This window comes from Electrophorus electricus, chromosome 19 (assembly GCF_013358815.1).
Source record: "Electrophorus electricus isolate fEleEle1 chromosome 19, fEleEle1.pri, whole genome shotgun sequence".
Lineage (NCBI taxonomy): Eukaryota > Metazoa > Chordata > Actinopteri > Gymnotiformes > Gymnotidae > Electrophorus > Electrophorus electricus.
Genome location: NC_049553.1, coordinates 7945184 through 7965439, shown reverse-complemented (window position 1 = coordinate 7965439; position 20256 = coordinate 7945184). Strand labels below are relative to the sequence as shown.

Genomic DNA, 20256 nt, shown 5'->3' with positions numbered 1-20256 from the left:
CAAATAAGAACAATTATGAATGTAACCGACCACTTAAATATTATGTAAACCGAATATCATTTTGTTAATGATTATGGCAGGGATGATTTTATGATTTATTCCTTCGAGAAAATTTTTAATGGCAGTAAAGTCTCACACAGAGGATTTAGTTTATACACTATTAAAAGAAGAATCAAACCTGATCAGGGAAAGATGACCAAGGTATGTAGCCAGCCCGTAGGCGGGGCAACGCCCTCAGACTCTTAAGCGGACCTTCCAGCTCTAATGGACTCTAATTGCACAGGGATATGTTGTAATTTCCCCAAACCTAATCACCGCCGGCGGCATATTCCAAGCGGCTGCGCTTCCCATAGTGCCTGTCCATTCCCAGAGGCTGCAAATAACATATGATGGATGTAGAACTGTCTAATTGCCAAATGGTCAATTTGTTCTAACTAAACAATTAGTTAGAAATTTCTCTCTCTCTATATATATATCCCATATGGATGCACAAGCGTTTCCTGCAGGGATCCAGGAATGATGGACATACAGCTCTGGAATTTTCCTAACACAGACCAGTTGAGAGCGCAGCAGCTGACCCAGATCTCTGAGGAGGTTGTGTGTTTAAGAATCACTTTAGCAGCCTGGAAAGCCTTTGAGCATGCTTCCTATAGTTTATGAGAGATGTCCCATGCTGTCAGTTTTACGCTCCATGTCTTCAGAAAGCCCCTCAACTGCTTTATCGCACCGGACGATTCACTATAGACTATTTGTCAGGAAGCATTACACACTCAGTTTTTACAGTGTATGCTGTATTTCCTGCAGGACCACTCGGATTTGCCCATCGGGGCAGCTGCCACCATGGCCCATGAGATTGGCCATAACTTCGGTATGAGCCACGACCACGAAGGCTGCTGTGTGGAGGCCAGCGCCGAGCAGGGCGGCTGCGTGATGGCTGCCGCCACGGGGTAAGAGTGCCCCCTTGCACCGCCTTCTGTGCCCTGGACCCTGGACCCTGGGCCCTGGGCCTGGGCCCTGGACCCTGGACCCTGGGCCCTGGACCTGGCCAAGCCTCTAGCGCTTAACACACCACTTCATGCACCCCACAGGCACCCCTTCCCCAAGGTGTTCAGCCAATGCAGCAAAAAGGACCTGTACAACTACTTCCAGAAAGGAGGGGGGATGTGCCTCTTCAACATGCCCAACATGAAGGACCTGGTCGGGGGGAAGAGGTGTGGCAACGGCTTCGTGGAGGAGGGCGAGGAGTGCGACTGCGGAGAACCAGAGGTGGGCTCCGCACACACACAATGCATATGTGTGATATCGCAGGCGACTTTGATAATTGTGGTAAAAAATCGTGGGTTATGTAAATAGATGATGTTATGATTAGATCTGTATATATGATTATATACAAATAGCTTATGAATTCATTTTAAGCACAAAAATTGACTTGGGTTGTAATTATAAACAAAGGGTAAGCAATTATTGTACTTGGGAAGAAATGATGAAAAGCAATTTCACAGTCTGATTGCATGCTCATTCATTTGCACGGGAATATTTATGTGTAAATTCTCAGATTTGATTATTTGTCCGGGGATTTTTTTTGGCAAACATTTGGCGAAAAGTGGAAAATCACATATTATCCAGATCACTTTCGCAACCTGTAAAACTCAAAAGTAGAATCAAAACGGTGAGTTACACAAGTCGGAAAGAAGAGAATCTCATCTTCCTGCAAAGATGTGATTTCCCGATTGTCATAATTCATATGGAGGGCAGACATGCTGCCGTCCGGGGTAGGTAGACGGGCAGCGGCTCTCTGTCCTAATTAAGCGTCAACACCTGGGCTTTTACAGGAGTGTTGTATACTCCACCCTGTCGTACTGAGAGGGTGTTGCCTACAAGCTTCGGAGAAGCAGCGGGCAACCTAGAGGCTAGCGGAAGTGCGACTGTTCCAGAGACGACACTCGCCAGGATCCAGCAGGCTTATCTGTAGGATGGGTTGTGAGGACATTAGTGTGTGCGCCGTGAGCCACGCTCCACAGCCGTTGGGCACGCGCCCCTATTTCGGCCGCCCTGCTGGCCGCCTGCGACGACAGATTTGCTGGCGTCGTTCCTGCTCGGCGCTGGTTGCAGTCCTGACTGTGCTTAGTCTGTCACTATTTATAACACCTGCTCTTTTTCTTTTGAGCACATGTCAGAGAGAACGCTTGCAGAGGTGCTAACGTATGTGTGTGTGTGTGTGTGTGTGTGTGTGTGTGTGCGGGCGTGTACGTTTGCACACACATATGTACATACATGGCACAAACCTGTTGCGTTTCCCCCGTGTATTTTACAGTGAGTACTCCTCTACCATAGATCCACTTTGGCCATTTAACTGATGGCTGTCAAAAGCTTGCGGTGAATCATAGTCCCCCCGTACCACTTTCCAGAATGCCAGCTTCTCCCTCTTGGCCTCTGTTTGCCCTGACACAGTGATCAAAATTGTCCTGTTCACTACCCACAGTCGACGTGCAGGTGGTGTGTGTGTGTGTGTGTGTGTGTGTGTGTGTGTGTGTGTGTGCGCGTGTGCACGTGTTGGATAAGTGTTGTGCTGTCTCTGAATAACTTGTTCTAAATAGCTGACTGTGTGGGTACAGGGTCACACATTCATGCACTTCAGTAGCCTATAACAAAAGCAGAGTGGTGGCTCACGTGTGTGTGTGTGCGTGTGTGCGTGTGTGTGTGCGTGTGTGCGCGTGTGTGTGTGTGCGTGCGTGTGTGCGTGCGTGTGTGTGTGCGTGTGTGTGTGCGTGCGTGTGTGTGTGCGCGCGCGCGCGCGCGTGTGTGTGTGTGTGTGTGTGTGTGTGTGTCTGCTTTCCTCCTCCTACAGGAATGCACGAATGACTGCTGCCATCCCAGCAACTGCACTCTGAAGGAGGACGCGCAGTGTGCTCATGGGGTCTGCTGTGAAGGCTGCAAGGTGTCCAGCTATCATCACTCTGTTCATGTCTCTGCTTCTCGTTGCTCGGGGCCCTGTCTCTCCTTCTCTTCCAGCTCCTATTACACTTCTGTATCACTCTCCCCCTGTCTCTCTGAGTCTCTCTCACACATTTAGTTACTATATCACCTACAATTCCCCTTTATTCCTGTATGTCTTCTCCCGGTGTGCTTTCTTTTACATTGACAATATATACACTCATCACTCACTTTACCTTGTAAGCAGGGTGTGCAGGTGGACAGCTAGAGTGTATATCCCATCTGTTGCTCTGCACAGTTTCCGGAGGCTGTGCTCTAGCCCTTAACCGGTGGAGCGTTTCTGAGCACAGGGCCATTCTTGGCTGGCTAGCATATTTTTGGATAGCATCTCCCTCTGAACCCAGCACTGACCCTGGCACAGGTTTACACCTTAGACACTGCAGTGCTTGAGAAACCTGTCCCAACACAATGCCCACAACCGTGCCTCTACCGTACCCGAATTACCGCTGTGTTTAGAAAGGTTTACGACACAAATAATATCCGCTGACGATGAAAAACACGGAAGTTGTCTGATGAACTGTGCTGTCAACTGATGGCCAGCTGGGTGTAACTGTGTACTTATAAGACAGGCGCACCTCATAAAGTGGCTTCTGGGTAAAAGTACCCAGGCTTTTAATAAAGAGTCCAAGGGGTGTGCAGTCTGAGCTGACAGGGAAACAAATGGGATCGTGCAAATATGACCGACCCTTTGACCCTGCAACCCCCAGCTGAAGCAGGCGGGCACCCTGTGCCGCGGCGCCGCCGGTGTGTGCGACCTTCCCGAGTACTGCACGGGAGGCTCGCCCTACTGCCCTGCCAACGTCTACCTCCTGGACAGCACCTCCTGCCAGTACAACCACGCCTACTGCTACAACGGCATGTGCCTGACCCATGAGCAGCAGTGTCTGCAGCTGTGGGGATACGGTGAGAAGCCCCGCTCATACAACCCCACTTCTTAAACGAAGGGCTTAGTGTGTGTGTGTGTGTGGGGGGGGAATCGCCTACTCAAAATACATTACGTGCCTTTTTGTTGCAGCTACTTTTATACTGTGAGGGTACTAGTAGTACACTAATATCACTTTCAAAGATAATATGAGTGAAGTACAAAATATTAATAGCAAAGTAATATAAATAACAGTAATATGAATATGCACACATATATATATATATAAAACAATTTTATACATTTGTATGGGAGAAAGCATGGGAGAGATAGAAGATATAGAATCTGTGACTACTCTATTTCAATCATGTATAAGATGTATAAAAAAAAAAAAGACCTACCATTTTTGTTTTTAACTGAAATTTTTCTAACAAGCCTTACAGTCAAAAACATACTACAATTCACAACTTCCGCATGCACAAACATTAAAGGTTTGCATGGAGCGTTGGGCTGGTATTACTGTCTGCTGTCTCCCGGTCACTGAGCTCAATTCAAACTTGCTTGTTTAAATTTCTTTGGGTTCTATTGTGCAGACAGCTGTTGAAATGAGGGCTAGTCATATCCTGACATTGCCGTACAGCTGGCGTGCCCCGTCCCTCCGCCGGCTGATTGCTGAGCTGGGGTCACTCTGCCCGGTCATGTGACATCCATTTACAAACACCAGAAGGGACCTGCAGGGCCGACCCATCAGGAATTTAGATTCGCAATTTGGCGATTTAGCTCCATCTTGCGTGCATCAATCAATTTGTTTGGATCGTGCACAGAAATCCCCCACCCACCCCAGTTTGTCCCAGCTCCTAATTGCAAGCTCATGGGCTTTTGTGGGCCTTGCTGCCTAGCTGTGTGTGATGGAGGCTGATCCCGGCTCCACCTGCCTCTGGGCCTCAGTCAACTCAGGCATCCATGTTCATGTCTGCAAGCCTCAGGTTGGGTCCTATACGCACAGCTGGCTGTGGAGCCGATATTTCGGATCTGACACATGCAGTATTGAGGACGGTGCAAGCATGTTGCAGAAGTCCTAAGTTTACAAAATGATTTAGGCTTGATTTATGACACTAGGAAGAATGCAGCATAGTTTCCAATCTGTCTCCCCTCAGCAGACAGTCTTTAGACCCCTTTAAAGCACTGAACGGAAGCAGCAAATCCCCTTAGACTGACTATCTTATCTGTAGTGTATTAAATGAATGGATGGGGTTGTGTAGTGGACTCGGGGTGATTAAGTGAGCATGGTTTGTCCAGGTGCGCGGCCAGCACACGATGCCTGCTTCCAGGATGTTAACGCGGCAGGAAATGCCTTCGGAAACTGCGGCAAGGACGCGCACGGCCACTATGTGAAGTGTGAGAAGAGGTGAGGTGAACGGCTGCGTGCTGGGCTGGGGCTGGAGTGAGCGCTGATTGCTGTACTTCACCTTTTCTGTTCATTTAACGCTATTCATTCCTCAGTTACAGGCAGATAATGGAGGAGAGCTTAGTACATGTCTCTCCGCAGCAAAACCTGGAAAATCCGTGTCAGGGATATGGCATTATTTCCAGCAATCGGATTGATTATATGCCTGCTTCTACAGAAGACAAATGAGGAGAAACCGGAATTCTTCTCGCGTAAAAAAAAAAAAAAAAAGTGTCTCACTTGCTCTCTCTCTCTCTCGTGTCGCCCGCCGTTCCATCTCCAACAGCGATGCCAAGTGCGGCAAGATCCAGTGCCACAGCGCTGCCAAAAAGCCCAAGGGCACCAACGCCGTGTCCATCGACACCACCATCCGCACGGATGGCATGGAGGTGAAGTGCCGCGGCACGTACGTGTACAGCACACAGGACGGCCAGGGTGACCTCCCTGACCCCGGCCTCGTCATGACGGGCACCAAGTGTGGCGAGGGCAAGGCAGGTGGAATGGCGTTCCTCTCGGTGTGTTTACTTAGTGGAGGTTAGTGCAGGTAGGCGGGCTTGTGGAGTCGAGGCCAGAGGTTGACTCGAAGTCGTGACCTGATGAGTCCAGTTTTGGAACTCCTGGCCCATATATAGTAGCGTAAAAGAACAAAAGAGCCATTTCAGATTATATAGATTACTTCATAATAACTTGATAAGGTTATTATGAGGTACCTTGATAAGATACTTTGAATGTAAAAATATAGCTGAATGTAATTTGTATGTAAAAATATACATATTAAATCCGTGTTTCTTTGTGCTCCTCCAGGTGTGCAAGTACCGCCGGTGCCAAAACGCCTCTTTCTCTGAGCTGGAGGCTTGTATAGCTCGCTGCAATAAGCATGGGGTGAGGGCTGCTTCCTAAGTACTCTGCGCTTGGCTCATGAATTTCAAATGACTGTGTAATAACTGGCCCCTACTTTTATTAGAGCACTCTGACGTAAATGAGAATGAACTCGATTGCTCCATGACACCATAAACACTGTCTAAACTCGTCTCAGCCCTGACTGAGACTGAGGCTGAATTTCACCCCTCCAGAGCCCATCATGCCCACCCCACGCTGCCCTGCTGCAATTGCTGCTGCTGCTACTCTGAGTGGCGCTCCCAAAAATGCACATTTTCTTGTATTATCCGAGCCTGCGGTTGATTTGTGTGTGTTTTTCAGTCAAACGGCCTTAAACAGCCTGGGAGCACCGAAGAAACTGAGCCCCGTCTTCCATAATCCCTTCGCCTTTTCACTCTCATTCTCTTTTTAGTTGTTTTTTTTTTCCCTCCTTTTCTCATTTCTTTATTTCACGCTTGTTTACTCTGTCAGGTTTTGAAAGGGCAGCCAAACACGGATGGGCTTTGTGAGCGGATTGTGACCAAAAGAAGCCTTCTTTATTATTCATTTGCATTATCATTTGATTCCTATTGATCGTGCGGCTTAGGAGAGAGTGCAGATGGGGACCAGAGTAAGCAAGCGCATTGGAGCATTATAGAGCATTATAGAGCATTATAGAGCATTATAGAGCATTATAGCACCAGCTCAGGCCTTGGCTTTGCTCTGTGTAGGCCTCTGGATTTGGGGTTATATTAGGCATGAAACCTGTTCTGCATTAAAAAAAATCCATTAAAAAGAAAGTTACTAAAATGTAGGTTTTTTACTGCAACAGCTCATAGATGTCTATGTCTGTATACTAACTGATCGTTTCATGTTCGTGCACCCACGTGGCATTAAGGTAACAAGTTTATTGCCAGTGTCCCATAAAGTAACGGACCATTCCTCTAATGAAGACGTCTGTAGTGCAAAGGAAAACCACTGTAGTGAAGAGGACAGACTTCACACCGAATGGAGATCTGTGTGCGTTTGACTGAGGGAGATCTCTGATGAATTCATACACAGGTGTGCAACAGCAACAGGAACTGCCACTGTAACCGAGGCTGGGCGCCGCCCTTCTGTGACAAACCGGGGCTCGGAGGAAGCGTGGACAGCGGCCCGGTGGAGTATGACAGTGAGCTCCCCTCCCCTGCCCCCCTACTCCCCTCCCCTCCCCCTCTACACCCCTCCCCTTGCCCCCTACTCTCCTCTACTCCCCTCCCCTCCCCCCTACTCCCCTCCTCTCCCCTCCCCCTCTACACCCCTCCCCTTGCCCCCTACTCTCCTCTACTCCCCTCCCCTCCCCCCTACTCCCCTCCTCTCCCCTCCCCCTCTACACCCCTCCCCTTGCCCCCTACTCTCCTCTACTCCCCTCCCCTCGCCCCTACTCTCCCCCCCTCGCCCCTACTCTCCTCCCCTTACCCTCTACTCTCCTCTACTCCCCTCCCCTCGCCCCTACTCTCCTCTCCTCGACCCCTACTCTCCCCCCTTCGCGCCTTACTCCCCTCCCCTCGCTCCCTACCTCACTCCGGCTCCTGCTCCTTTCTCTCTCCTAGCCTCAGCTTCATCCTCTTTCATGCTGTCCTTCATCCTCTTCCTCTCTCTCTCTCTCTCTCTCTCACCCAAACATTTATCTCACTATATCTTCTTGGCATATCTGCGCCTCTGTCTCCCCTCAGCCTTTCTGACTGTCTCTCTGATTCTTTTTCTCTCACACTTACCTTTTATCAGAATGTCACCTTCAGCATTAATCTCCATCTTTCCTCCTCTTTCCCTTCTTGCCCAGCTCACGGCTTTTTCATGTCTCAGATGATTTAAAAAAAATAAAACTCTCTTTGTAATATAAACTATGGTTGGTCATAGCGTTATATAGTGATTGCAAGTGCTCTGTTATATTAAGATGTCTTCACGTCTCAGCAGAAGTGGTATGCCGAGTCTGTCTGAAACATCTCTTTCCGTATTTTGTCCTGCTTCCCAGGCCAGGTGGGGCTGGTTACTGGTCTGCTCTTTGCTTTTCTGGTCGTGATCCCTGCTGTTCTCATTGCTTTTTACTGCATCAAGATCAAGACCTCCTATTACCACAAGTGGCTGTCACAGAGGGAGAAGACCAAAGCCAGCAGGTATTTCAGCAGCAACAGAATTAAAGTTGCCCTCTCAAGAAAATGGGGAGACCAGATGTTTGATTGAGGAAGCTTATGACAGATTTTTGGAAAGAAGAAGAAAAAAACACAAACCTGAATCATATTGTGGCGTGGGCACTGCAGCAGAAACTGCCAGACAGTAAAGTTTAGAGGGGTGGAGCCTAACCTGCAGCAGGTTGCTATTAAGGTAGCAAGGTGGGGCCCAACCCTTAGAGGGGGTGGGGCAATGAGGCAGGGACTGGTAATGAAAACCTGGAGCTTTCAAAGTATTCACGCTGGAAACAAGACTCGGAAGTGTCTGAGTCTTTTAACAGGTCTGCATGCTGTCTATATGTAACATTGAAGGTGCGTGGTGGAGAATAATTTCAGTGAGTGGACTTATTCTATTAATCTACTCTTAAGTGCACGGAAGCACACACACACACACACACACACACACACACACTTCAGTCTACCACATAGGTTCCCAATGCACTTTCTCATACCTTAAAAATTTGTCTAGATATGTCTCACCGATTTTGTTGAGAGTTTGCAATATTGTCTGGTTTCTGAAAAGGAGCTGTGCCATTGGCTTTCACAAACCATTAAGAGGTTAATTTGTGTTCAGAAAAAAAAAATGTTTTTGAAAAACTCAGCCCTCAAAATGTCAGCCCTTTTCAGCAGAGTCCTGTGAAATGAACTGAATGTGCTTTTGACGTACTTTTCCCTGTCACATGAAACTCTGTGTGTGCGCGTGTGTGTGTGTGCATGTGTGTGTGCATGTGTGTGCGCGTGTGTGTGTGTGCATGTGTGTGTGCATGTGTGTGCGCGTGCGTGTATGTGTGCATGCTGTCCTCCTTCAGTAGACGTGCGAGCTCCATAGAAAAGGGGAAGAATGGACAATTAAATCCAGCCTTCCATCTGAAGGTTGTTGGCCCTCCCAACAAAACTACAAATCTTAAGGTTAGGAGAAGCCTCAGGTTTATGGATCCATCAGCTCTCATGATTAATGTCTTGTTACAAGTTACTGTCTAGTGACTATCTGATAATGCAGACCACTAATAAGGCAGACTGTACTTTTTGTTCCATTGCCCTCTACAGCTACCTCACACCAGCAAGGAGGTGCTTCCCCTCCGACCAGGTCCCGCCTCCAATGGCACCCAGCCGGTCAACATCGTCCGGCCCCTCCGGCCTGCCCCTTCTCCCCATCTCCGTGATGTCAAAGTGCCTCGGCCTCCCCCACCCATCAGCAGACCTCTGGAGGCGGCGAAGTCCAGCCCCTCTGCTCCCAAACTGAGCCCGCCCAGGAAGCCACTGCCCCTCAACCCCACGCGCAGCCCGCCGGTAAGGGCATCAATTGAATGGCATGCTCCTTCATTCGCTCCGACAGGTTCACTGAGCAGCCCTCCCTTCCGGCATAGAGCCCCCAGAGGCTAGTTTCCCTCAAGTGCGGCAGCCTTCAGATCACTTTTACCTTCAAAGTAGAGATTTTACAGCTCCAGTCCAGGGCCCGCAGTGCAGCCCGTAGTTTTATCTTCCTCCTCTTTAAGTGCATCTACTTCATCTGATCATCATCACACCGTTTATGAAGTGAAACAGAAGGGTACAGCAGGGGAACATTCATTTGTACAGGCCACTGGAGCCCCAGCCTTTAAAAAAAGCTGCATCAGAAAACGAAAAAAAACCCAGCGTTCTTTGTGCTTTATGAAAACCCTAGTCAGGGCTGGTGATGTGTGTTGTAGTATTTATGATGGATCTCTCCAAATGATCTTGAATGCCACAGAAAAGCAGGTGCATGTCTGTGGAAACGTCTTCCGTGCGAAGCTACATCAGTGTGCGTTTGTTTCGACACACCGTTTTCTAAAGTCTGTTTTCAACTGTCATGGATCTGGATGGTGCTCAGGGCAAAGGACAGTATTTTACAGCCTTTTCTGATTGTTCTGAATCACACTTTCTGCCCGTTTCCCTCCCACAGGTGGTGTCACAGCTGCAGCCCAAGCCTTCCCCCACCCCGCCCCAGAGGCCCCTTCCTGTGAGCCCCGCTCGGGGAACGCCAACCAGGCCGTCAGGTGGGGGTCTGCTGGTGATGATGCCCCCTACTATGGGCCCCAAGCCTGTGGGCAAGGTGACCACCATCCCCCCTCTCAAAGTACTCAGGTACGAAAGTACTCACCACACAAGTCTTAGTAGTCTTTCGTTCTTTTTGGTAACAAATGTGACATTTTCCTTCTGCCTTATTTAATTCAAGAATGTCCTTGGGCTAAGCGCGAACGTACCGGACACATAATCAGATAAGTCACTCGACGGGTCACGGGTACAATCTGCCATCCTTGACCTAGTTGGAGGGGGTGGAGTCCTTTCATGCTGCTGCACCAAAACAACACTTGAATAACTCCGGATAACCTGGCGGCCACCAACCTATGGAAGTCTTTTCAAAAGAGGCGTCGCCAGAGCCCTCTACTGTAGTCCCCACAGCGGCTCCACGCCTTTCTGTTATCTCCCCGCAGAAAAGCGTCATCATATCACACTTAATTCTCCAGATACAGCCTGTAGAGCTTAAGCCTGTAAGGCCGCTTAATGCCTCTCCGCACAGGAGCGAGGCTCCGCTCGGAAGCTCTCCTTTGACGCAGACGAGGGCGCCGTTTCTCCCTGCCCGCTTTCAGAAAAAGGAAGGGGGGGGGGGGGGGAAGTCGCAGAAGGTTTTCCTGGGCTGGCCTCGGCCTTCGCGAACTGGCCAACGGAATATCGATTTGTTATGGACGTACGGTTCATAAGGAGGAATCCGCAACAGCGAATGATCGCCGGTGTGCGGCGGCAGGCTCGAAAGAGTCTGGCTCTTGTTTCAGGAGCTGGATTGGGTCCTGATGAGCTCGGCGGGGGCGTTTGTCCCGTGACGGGTGTTCGTGTGCGTGCAGGCAGGTGTGGGAGGGCGCCATTATTATTTCCCTTCAGCCTGTGTGGGCACAGATGGGATTGGAATGGAGAAGGAGGAAAGAGTTTAGACTGAGCCAAGGTCAGCGTGTGAGAGATGCACAATATTCACAGCCTTCACCTCCGTGGTGCATTTACAAGTAAAAGGTCAACAAAGATTCATCGAACCGACATGCACGGACTTCTAAACACTGTAACAGAAAGCAGGCCTTTGCAAAACAGCTGCTAGGCAACAATTGCAAAATGGGATGTTTTTTAAACGGCATATGTCAAGTAGTATGTAAGACAATTCATTATGCACCGAGAAAGGTGCTTTTAAGGAAATAACGTCGTGTTAATCAATGTGTTTTTCCCCTTTCAGACCTGTTCCTGGACCCAAACCGAGCGCAGTCTCACAGTCTCCTTTTCGAAAATGACCTTTGTGGGGATCGACTGTAGAAAGCAGCAGCAAGCCTATTTGCACTATAACAAGGCCTTTGGTTTGGAGAGCAAGACTGGTACTAGATTGCAAAGGAGGGAGTGCAAGAGTCCGGTGCTAAGGCCAGAATTTTCTAGGCCTTGTTTTTCAGCCAGAGTACAATCCAGCCCAAACGCAGTTTTGCATGGACGACAATGCAGACTTAGACAAGATATTTCAGGAGGGCCATCACATCGCCAAAACCGTGATTTTATGTTGTTGTTTTTTTTCTTTCCTGTTTTTAAACTTACAATTTCCTGTATGATGTTGACTTACTGTTGCGTTATGACATTGTTTACATGTTTTTTTATCATGAATTTTATGTCATGTGCCAAAGATGTTTTGATTGTTGATTTAACGTGTTGTTTGCTGTTTGTGCATTTGTTATATAAAATGCCCCATTACAAGTTTTTACTAAAACAGCACCATTCTCATTTTTTATAAAGAAACCCCCCCACTTTATTAGGAAAATGCCTTACAAGTGTAAAATTATACAGTACAACCTGTCCTTTGCACATTCTCTTCATCACTCGTAGATTTCGGACCACTGAGCTGCTATGGGGTAGATATTTTTGGGATAGCAGACCACTCTCAACCCTGCAGTGTTACCAATGTTTAAAAACTCCAGCTGGGGGAAGCCTGCAAGGCCAAACAAATGGCGCCATCGAACCTTCCAGACTGCGCGTTAGTGAAAAGGCCTCGCAGGTAGGGTGTGCCTCAGCCTGCCGCTGAGGCGAGAAGGTCGACACTCTCCACCTCCGGGGAGGGCAAACGGAGTGGGAATTAGAGCTGGCGCACGCGGGGAGCACCAGGTGGGGTGGGCGTAGTACAAACACACCCCGGCTTGCCGTCGCTCTCCATAATAGATTCCAGTGAGCAGAAAAAAAAAAAATCAGTGGAAAATGTATTTGGGGAGCGCCAGGCTTCGGTGCAGTCCAGCAGGAGAGCTAGCTGTGGGCACACACGGAAGAGATTTATTGACGCAGACATTTTCCAAGCCATTACCGAGATGCCCAACCAGCCCCCGAGGCAGGACACCGTGTTGGTGATGTGATCTAAATGAAAGATGGGCTGTTTGCTGAGAGGCTGGATACTAATCACAGGGTCTGCCTCTCATAGGTGATTCAGGAATGGATGTGTGGTAACTGGTCTTTTCATTAAAAAAAAAAAAAAAGAGCCAAATGTCTATGAGTGGACAGTTGCCAGACAGCTATAGGAGTGTTTAAAAGGGAACCAATGCACCATAATACAGCAAGCTTTTGATGTAATGGTCCGTTCCTCCAGGTGGGGAACAGAGGATGTCAGTAAACACTCTTTTTAAGGCACATATTTGCTGTTCATATTTGCTGGATAACAGGCAAGTTCCCCTCTGTCCATGCTGTTGGTTAAGTAAAAGGAAGTTAAAGCATTGCATTAATGGAATGTCTTCCCTCATTTCTTGAATCTTAAACATTTACACCAAAGCCTACCACATTCACAAGAGGAATATGGAGAGAATATTGATGAGATTTTTGGAAAATGTTTCAAAGGTCTGAAGATGAACTAAGTTATTTAGTTTTTTGAGGGAGTTTACACAATAATGTTCAAAGGAATCAGACATCGTGTAGGATATTGTGCTATCATGCTATTAAGTATGCTCAAAACCACCAAAAACAAAACAACATCAACACAAAAACGCACATCATAAGAGGTTCTCCCTTTAATAGTGAGATAAGACTGTTTACAAGGTCTTTCATATGCTTCAACACTGTTTAGCATTTATTTGCCAAGCATTTTCACAGCTTTTTAGTCACAAATCTCTAACTTGGTAGTATTTGTCATGCTGTAAACAACTCCGTTAAGGTTGCAAATAAACTGCATCTTGTGGCCAAATTGTAGAGTTCTGAAAAAACAAACCAGAAATGTCTGCATCTGCAAAGGCAAAATGGAGAATGAAACACTGGCACTTACAAGACTGATCATGTTTCGGAATAAATCGGTCAAGCGTCATTACCAATGAGCAAAGGTCCTACAGCTACCGCACAGTGAGAATGCTGTCATCCTCCAAACCTCAGGGGAAGCACATCCACGTGACCAGCGGCTAGATCTGCTCATCTCCTGGCTTGTGTTAAATGATCAACCAGTTCTGCAAGATTTATTTGTTGCCGGCCCCTGTCCATCCCTGTCCATCTCACTCTCGTTGCGAGCTTGGGCGTAATTCCTCTGCTCCAGTAGTCCTTCACAACTCCTTTAACCGTATTCAGACATATTTGTTTGTGTACATTTGTGTGTGTTTCGGTTCTCCACGTAAGGACTTGGTAGTACTTCTTTACTTCTTTAAAAGGATGGATAGTTCACATTATCTGGGCCTAGAACTAAAGTCAAACCTAAAATTGCCTCATCATTTCTCTTAACTTCCTTTAACTTCAGCCTACAGAAACCTTTTACTGGCTGCAGTAAGAGTGGGACAACTTTTAATGGGCTATTTTTTTAAGGGTACACTTTTACAGCATATTTTCACCCTCTCTGCAAAGGTTGTCTTAGCACTGATCTGGGACAAGCTTCACCCTTTATGGAGTGAATGGAGCAGAAAGATATGCAGTCCTGGAGCAGCACCCAGCCAGCAGGAGTAAACCTGAAGCTGTTTTCACCAAAACCCCCCCAGTGTTTTGGGGGGAGTTCAGCTTTGCTGAAACATGAGCAGCAAGGAGAGATGGGACAGTTCTGTTCTGATCATCCTCCACTCCCACTCACTAATGCACCCACTCAGACGGAGACCCATGACTGAACATGGTTGTGTCCATGACTGGACGTGCTCTCGACGTCTTCTTGCTCTCCCTCCATCTCTCTCCCTCCTTCTCGCTCTCTCTCTGTCCATCTTACAAAACACTACTGGAGTTTTTCGAGTCGTTTCCTTTAAAGCTATCTTTGAGTATGCACATATCTTACTTCTTCACTGATCCCTTAAGGTATATTTACACACATTTTTTTTCCACCCATCCATTATTGCCAAAGAAGCTTTGAGCATATTGAGCATGTCAATTACTCTACAGTGTACTAAAAAAGTAATATAAAATTCATTATAACAATACAGCTGTTTCTGTACAAATGAAACATATTTTACCATCTCCAGACACTGTCACTACTGCACAGCACTCGGAATTAATGCTACAGGCCTTTGAAAAGTTCAGGTTGATTTGTAGTGTGGCGGTTTTTGCCCCATTTCATTTCATAAGCTACAGTAAAGTTTCTCTGACAGGGATGTCTATTGCAAACTCAGGGTAGAACACAAAATCTCCTGTCAGCAAAAACTCTCGTCGTCCCGAATTGTTGAACACCGTCACTGCATTAATTTATTTTTTTTAAACCCCAAACTAAAGTGTGTGAAGTGTCCAGGCCTCTTTGCTGACCCGACAGATCTAACCAAGCTGTGCGCTTTCTATTGTATTGGTTTTAATTAGATTCAGTTCACAGCGCTCTCTCTCTGCCAGCCCTGAGTGGATCTCCCCGGAGTGTGTGGGAGATGACGTGTGATTAATTATGGAAAGAGAGAGAGAGGGAGAGAGGGTGGAGGTGTTAATCCAGGTGCCAAAGGAGTTTGGGATGGAGCAAGACTGGAGCAGGCGAGACATGTGATGGAAAATCCCACACGTTCCCTCTCTTGTGCTGGGGAACGCTGGAGAACTGATGTACGCCATCAGGCCTCTGTGTATGCAGCTGAAACATAGTTTAACTGTTTTTGAATGCATTCAAAGATTCGGACAAAGTAGAAGAAAATTACTTTGATGTTATTTATATAAAGCCAGGGACCCTGGTCTGTGCCGGCGACTGTCAAATCTTGACTGGACTGTGCTGCGAGGAATTCATTTGCATGAAAATGTGCAAATAAAATAATTTAAAAAGAAGGCCAAGATATGATGGATTGGCTGTAGCGTTGCAGCGCGGGGCACTGCAAGAAGTGGGTGGCCGAGAACAGAGTGAAGTTCCTTAGGCTCATAGAGAAGGTGGAGGCACCGGCTGACTCCATGCTGCGATGCTTAGCCTTGCATCTGTGACGGAGGCTGATCAGGGACCTGCTCGTTCCAGAGTCCAGCAGAGAGCAGCGGTCCAGCGGAAGGTGTTCGTTTACTTGAGACTCGACAAAATGAATCATGTTCAAAAAATGTATTAGGCAATAATGCGGGGCTGAATAATACATAAAGCCGTGACTAGTGCTCAAGGAAACCTTTTTTTTTCTGTTATGTCAGTAATTTAAAAATAGGCTCTGGCCAAGTTCATCTTGACTTTTGAGAGCAGGTGAGAAGCTGGTGCCTTGTTCGGATCGTCACCACACAATTACATCTATTTTTAACAGTCAGATATTGACAGAAGTAGACCAGGCTATTTGCAGGCGAGTGCTTCTTGAACACACTCTGGGCTGACAGCTGAGCTTCCTTTGTTCTGTTCCCTCCTCGGAGTTGCGGACTGATTACAAAGGCAGGGTCCTCTTTTCCGTGCAGAGATGATGTGTGGAGACCTTCACTTCCACTTCTGCTCAAGGTTACCGCCCCAAACGAGGGCCGCCGAGGGCGCTCGTGGTGGGCTGTGTGGGGACCGGACCCACCCCGCCCACACAGGCGCGAGTGGGACAGCAATATACTGAGTTGCATTCCACATTTAAGTCACGTTAGAGACGTGAATAATTGATATACGCCATCATTCTTATACGTCTGAATACCGTCTGTTATTGTAAAGCTGATCAACCCTGCCTCCGCAGATTGCCAACCGAGGCAGAAACAGAGTCGGGGGCAGATGGCGCCCAGAGCTTGTCAGCCTCTTCACCCAGCACGGTGAACAAAACAAGAATTAGCTCATCACAAAGCGACTGTTCCTGTAAGGAAGACAGCTTCATGTACTATTGCCTTGCTTTCACTGCCAGAGCTTTACATGGGCTTATGCACATCTGCTTAGGCAGTTTATTTCAGCAGTTGTTCACAGAAGGCCAGTGTTGGCTTTCAGCTGTGGGGACCATCCACCCCGTCCCTTCACCTGTTAGGATAGAGACCCATGTGTTCAGCAAGCACCTGTCCCAGATAGCTGGTTCGCCTGCTGATGACACATAGAATGTTTCTCAGAATGTGATGTTTCACCAGACAATATTGAAGCAAGTGTATTCATGTGTCTACAGACGGTGTGAATAAGTCACATCCCCTGTGAAAAAGGCAGGGCTCTCCTGGTCAGCGAAGCTGCTGTCATCCACGAGAGAGAGCGAGAGAGAGAGAGAGAGAGAGAGAGAGAGAGAGAGAGAGAGAGAGAGAGAGAGAGGATATGTGTGAAACAAATAGCCCTTTTGACACAGTGTTTACTACACATAAAATTTGAAGTTTACAGTTACAGATGGCAGGACGAACCTTGCTGGGTTTGTAAACTTTCCTGTGTTCCCTAAGACACCCATGTCTTCTTCAGTCGAGTCATGGTGAAAAGTTTCCACAGCTTGCTGAAGGTGTTTAGGAACAGATCATGATCCTGTCCTACACGGTATGTGATGCTCTGAGACTGTACCATGGGCACCTTACATTCACCATCTTAGCAGTGAAGAGTGATGGTTAACCAGCTTAATCTTTAAGAACATGCAATATTCATACTGGCCATGTGTTGGCTCTTAATTCTCCTGTGCACCTTTGCCAAGGCAACACCCCCACCTGTCTATGTCACACCTGGCCATATCACAGGCAGCTGTGTGTTGGGAGGTTGATTGTCGGAGTGCCGGGCAGCGATGTTCAAAGGGCTCTTGTAATCTGCCTGCGTTAAGTTTCCGTTTTTGCATGCAGAATGCCACAGAGCCTGCACAGATATGCCAGTGAAGCACCACTTCTGAAGTAACACTCTCCCATATTACTCTCCTCTGGGTCCATTTCCAGCTACAAGTGTACACTAAACAGAGATCGACAGTTAAGGACAAAATGGGTTGTTATATCATTGCAGCCATTCCTATCCCTAGCGTATCTTATCCAAGTTCACATTTGCTTGTTATCCAGAGAATGTAAATTTAAATGTGCATTGATCTGCATGCAGTCTTTAGCTCTGCACTCCTGCACACAAATACACTGGATACAGGCACATTGGATATTATGATCATAGATATACTATTTCATTTGAGGGTGATGATATCTGTATTTAGTTACCTGTACAAGACTCACTTAAAGTCTGCAACCCACAGACATAACCAGGCAGCAGGCATCCTCCCTGGTGCTCAGCCAGACCTGTAATGCTGCCATTTTTAGCGCTGCTTTGTTTCAGCCTTTTATCTTTGGTCTTCTCATCAGGAAGTGAAACACACGCTCTCAGGTCAGGGGGCCTGCCGAGAACTACGGTCAGTTTTTTAGATCCTCTATGACCCTGAAATGCTCCATAGTTACTTCAGTATTGTTTCAGCTCATTGTTCTGTTATGAAGCACCACACAGAGTTCTGAGACCTTAGGTTTCAAGTGCAGCACAAAGGTGCTTCTGCACAGAACTCATCCTGCGGCTGCTGATGGGGGGGGAGGTATTTTCTTCAATAAAAAGGGAGCTCCACCAGCATTCATACATATGCACACCGCCATGCTTCACCCATGGGATGGTGCACTCTGAGCAGGTGCGGTTTGGCTCCACGCTTACCTCATTTCATCATTCTGCTACAATTTAATCTTTCTTTTTCGATCGATAAGACCTCATGGAAATCTCCAAGACTTTATGAAACTTTTAAGCAAGCTGTAACCTTGAGTTTCTGGTTGCAAGGCTTACTGGATGTCATGCTTTATTGTCCATGCCTCCGTCCTGGACAGTGTTCTTGATCTATTGCACTGTTTTTCATTACGGCAAAGCATTCTTCAGCCATATACTACTGTGGTCTTCCTAGGACTGTCAGGTTGGCTACTATTGATAAGCTCTTCAGAAAGTGAACTTTTTAAAGTTCACTGATTAATTACAATACGATACTTCAAACAAACGGCCTTCACATACCGATGTCTTTAATCCAAATAGTGATATTTTGAGAAAGAGAAAAAAGTAAATAAATAAAAACTGCAGAGCTAAACAGCAACTAAAAATATAATCACAGATTGCATTACATAATTAGGAGAGAGGGTCTTTGGACAGGGGTTCGGATGGAGGCTGTGGAACTGAAGCGTGGGAGTGGACGCCTTTAGCGCCTAAGATCTGTAAAATTCATTGCAGCAGCTTCAACAATGTTCCAAGTGCTTGATTGTCACACTTAAGGTAGGTTTCCCAGACACGTATCTGTCTTAGACAGTAGTGCCATTGTTGAATAACCATTGGAAATGATTTTAAGTCTAGGCCTAGCCTGTAATATTTCACCTGTCACTCTCTGTGGCCTGTTTTGCCAGCATTGACAGTTCTTTGGTTTTCACAGTTAGAAACAAGAGCAATGGACTGTAGACACAAATACAACAACAACAAAAAAATCAACTTTAGACATTTTGGGAACACTTCAGTATGTGAACTTCTCTCCTCTTACTCATGGTCCGTTGAAACAATTGGTTGATTGCCATTTCTGTATAGTTCACTTAATACTGATGTAAACACCCTTGAATCAACACTGAAATTCTGCACTCTAGCATACGAGAACACACAAAAACAGGAATTGCAACACGCACTAGTCCAATACTTAGCGAGTGTTTTATCTCCATGTCGTTCTTGGTGCTCAAGCGCTTGCATTGGCTTATCATAACACTCTAATGACTTCCAACTTATCTGCAGTCTGCCACTACCACTCCTATGCAAGAGTAATTACCTGCGGAAAACCAATTAACTTTGCATTGTAATAGACACCAGATTATAGACATAATTAATTTTCAATTACAAACAAGTACCAACGAAACGATTATACAAGGACTACCTCAGCAATGATGTTCCGTTTGCTGTCAAATAAATACTTTGCGTACATCCGTCATCTTGAAGTGTGGTGATTATGGGGGGGAGGAATAAAAGAGTCATCTTGTCCGATTCACATTTCCTTTTAATTTTCTTTTGACCCTTTTGAACCATTTGCCCACAGTGCAGTGGGCAGGTCATCATTTGAACTATACATCCAAACAGCTGTACATAGATTTTGGAAAAATAGGTGGAAAAACGTAAGCAAGCATTAAAATTTGCTGCTACGAGTTGTTGGGATTCTGAGCAGGAGACTGGACGGGCAGAGAGGTACGGCGGGGTCCTGACGGCGGCAGGTCCAGTAGAGTCTGAACCGTGTGGGCAATGCGGCTCAGCCCTTCGTCTTCCAGGATCAGCTGCGATGAACACAGCGACTCCTAGCAAGGGATTGGAGGACACAAATGAGCATGCAGGCACTTGTCACACTGCTATAATCAGGCACCGAAGCCACTCTGCATGCACAAGCGAATACAGACTCGAGCGTACAGGAAGACACCGGTAGGTTTGGCTCGGTGTGTTGCTCGGCGCCAGTCCTGGGGCAGCCCTGGGCTCCGCTTTGCTGAGGAGCAGGAGGAGGTGCATTCGTCCACAGGGCTCCCCCAGAGCTGGAGCGGAGGGAGACGTTAACGCGCTCGCAGCGTTAGTGAGGAACGTTCAA

At 47.1% G+C, this 20256-nt stretch overlaps 2 protein-coding genes across 3 annotated transcripts in view; one reads left to right on the top strand and one right to left on the bottom strand.

The window, feature by feature from the left end:
* adam19a (ADAM metallopeptidase domain 19a) overlaps positions 1–12127 on the top strand; it is a 61311-nt gene extending 49184 nt beyond the window's left edge. Inside the window, exons 11-23 of one of the 2 annotated variants that reach the window (XM_027003781.2) lie at positions 805–947; positions 1089–1266; positions 2849–2938; positions 3702–3897; positions 5156–5264; positions 5590–5794; positions 6108–6185; positions 7224–7332; positions 8176–8317; positions 9184–9280; positions 9419–9661; positions 10293–10474; positions 11610–12127. In XM_027003781.2, the coding sequence (XP_026859582.2) occupies positions 805–947; positions 1089–1266; positions 2849–2938; positions 3702–3897; positions 5156–5264; positions 5590–5794; positions 6108–6185; positions 7224–7332; positions 8176–8317; positions 9184–9280; positions 9419–9661; positions 10293–10474; positions 11610–11664 (1827 nt within the window). In that variant the 3' untranslated portion in view covers positions 11665–12127. Of the gene's footprint in view, positions 1–804; positions 948–1088; positions 1267–2848; positions 2939–3701; positions 3898–5155; positions 5265–5589; positions 5795–6107; positions 6186–7223; positions 7333–8175; positions 8318–9180; positions 9281–9418; positions 9662–10292; positions 10475–11609 lie in introns of both variants that reach the window. The other variant, XM_027003780.2, reaches the window with a different exon arrangement.
* Positions 12128–18659: 6532 nt separating this feature from the next.
* Positions 18660–20256, bottom strand: part of lrch4 (leucine-rich repeats and calponin homology (CH) domain containing 4) — a 23707-nt gene continuing 22110 nt past the window's right edge. Inside the window, 1 exon segment of the mRNA XM_027003767.2 lies at positions 18660–19975. Coding sequence (XP_026859568.2) covers positions 19823–19975 — 153 coding nt within the window. The 3' untranslated portion in view covers positions 18660–19822.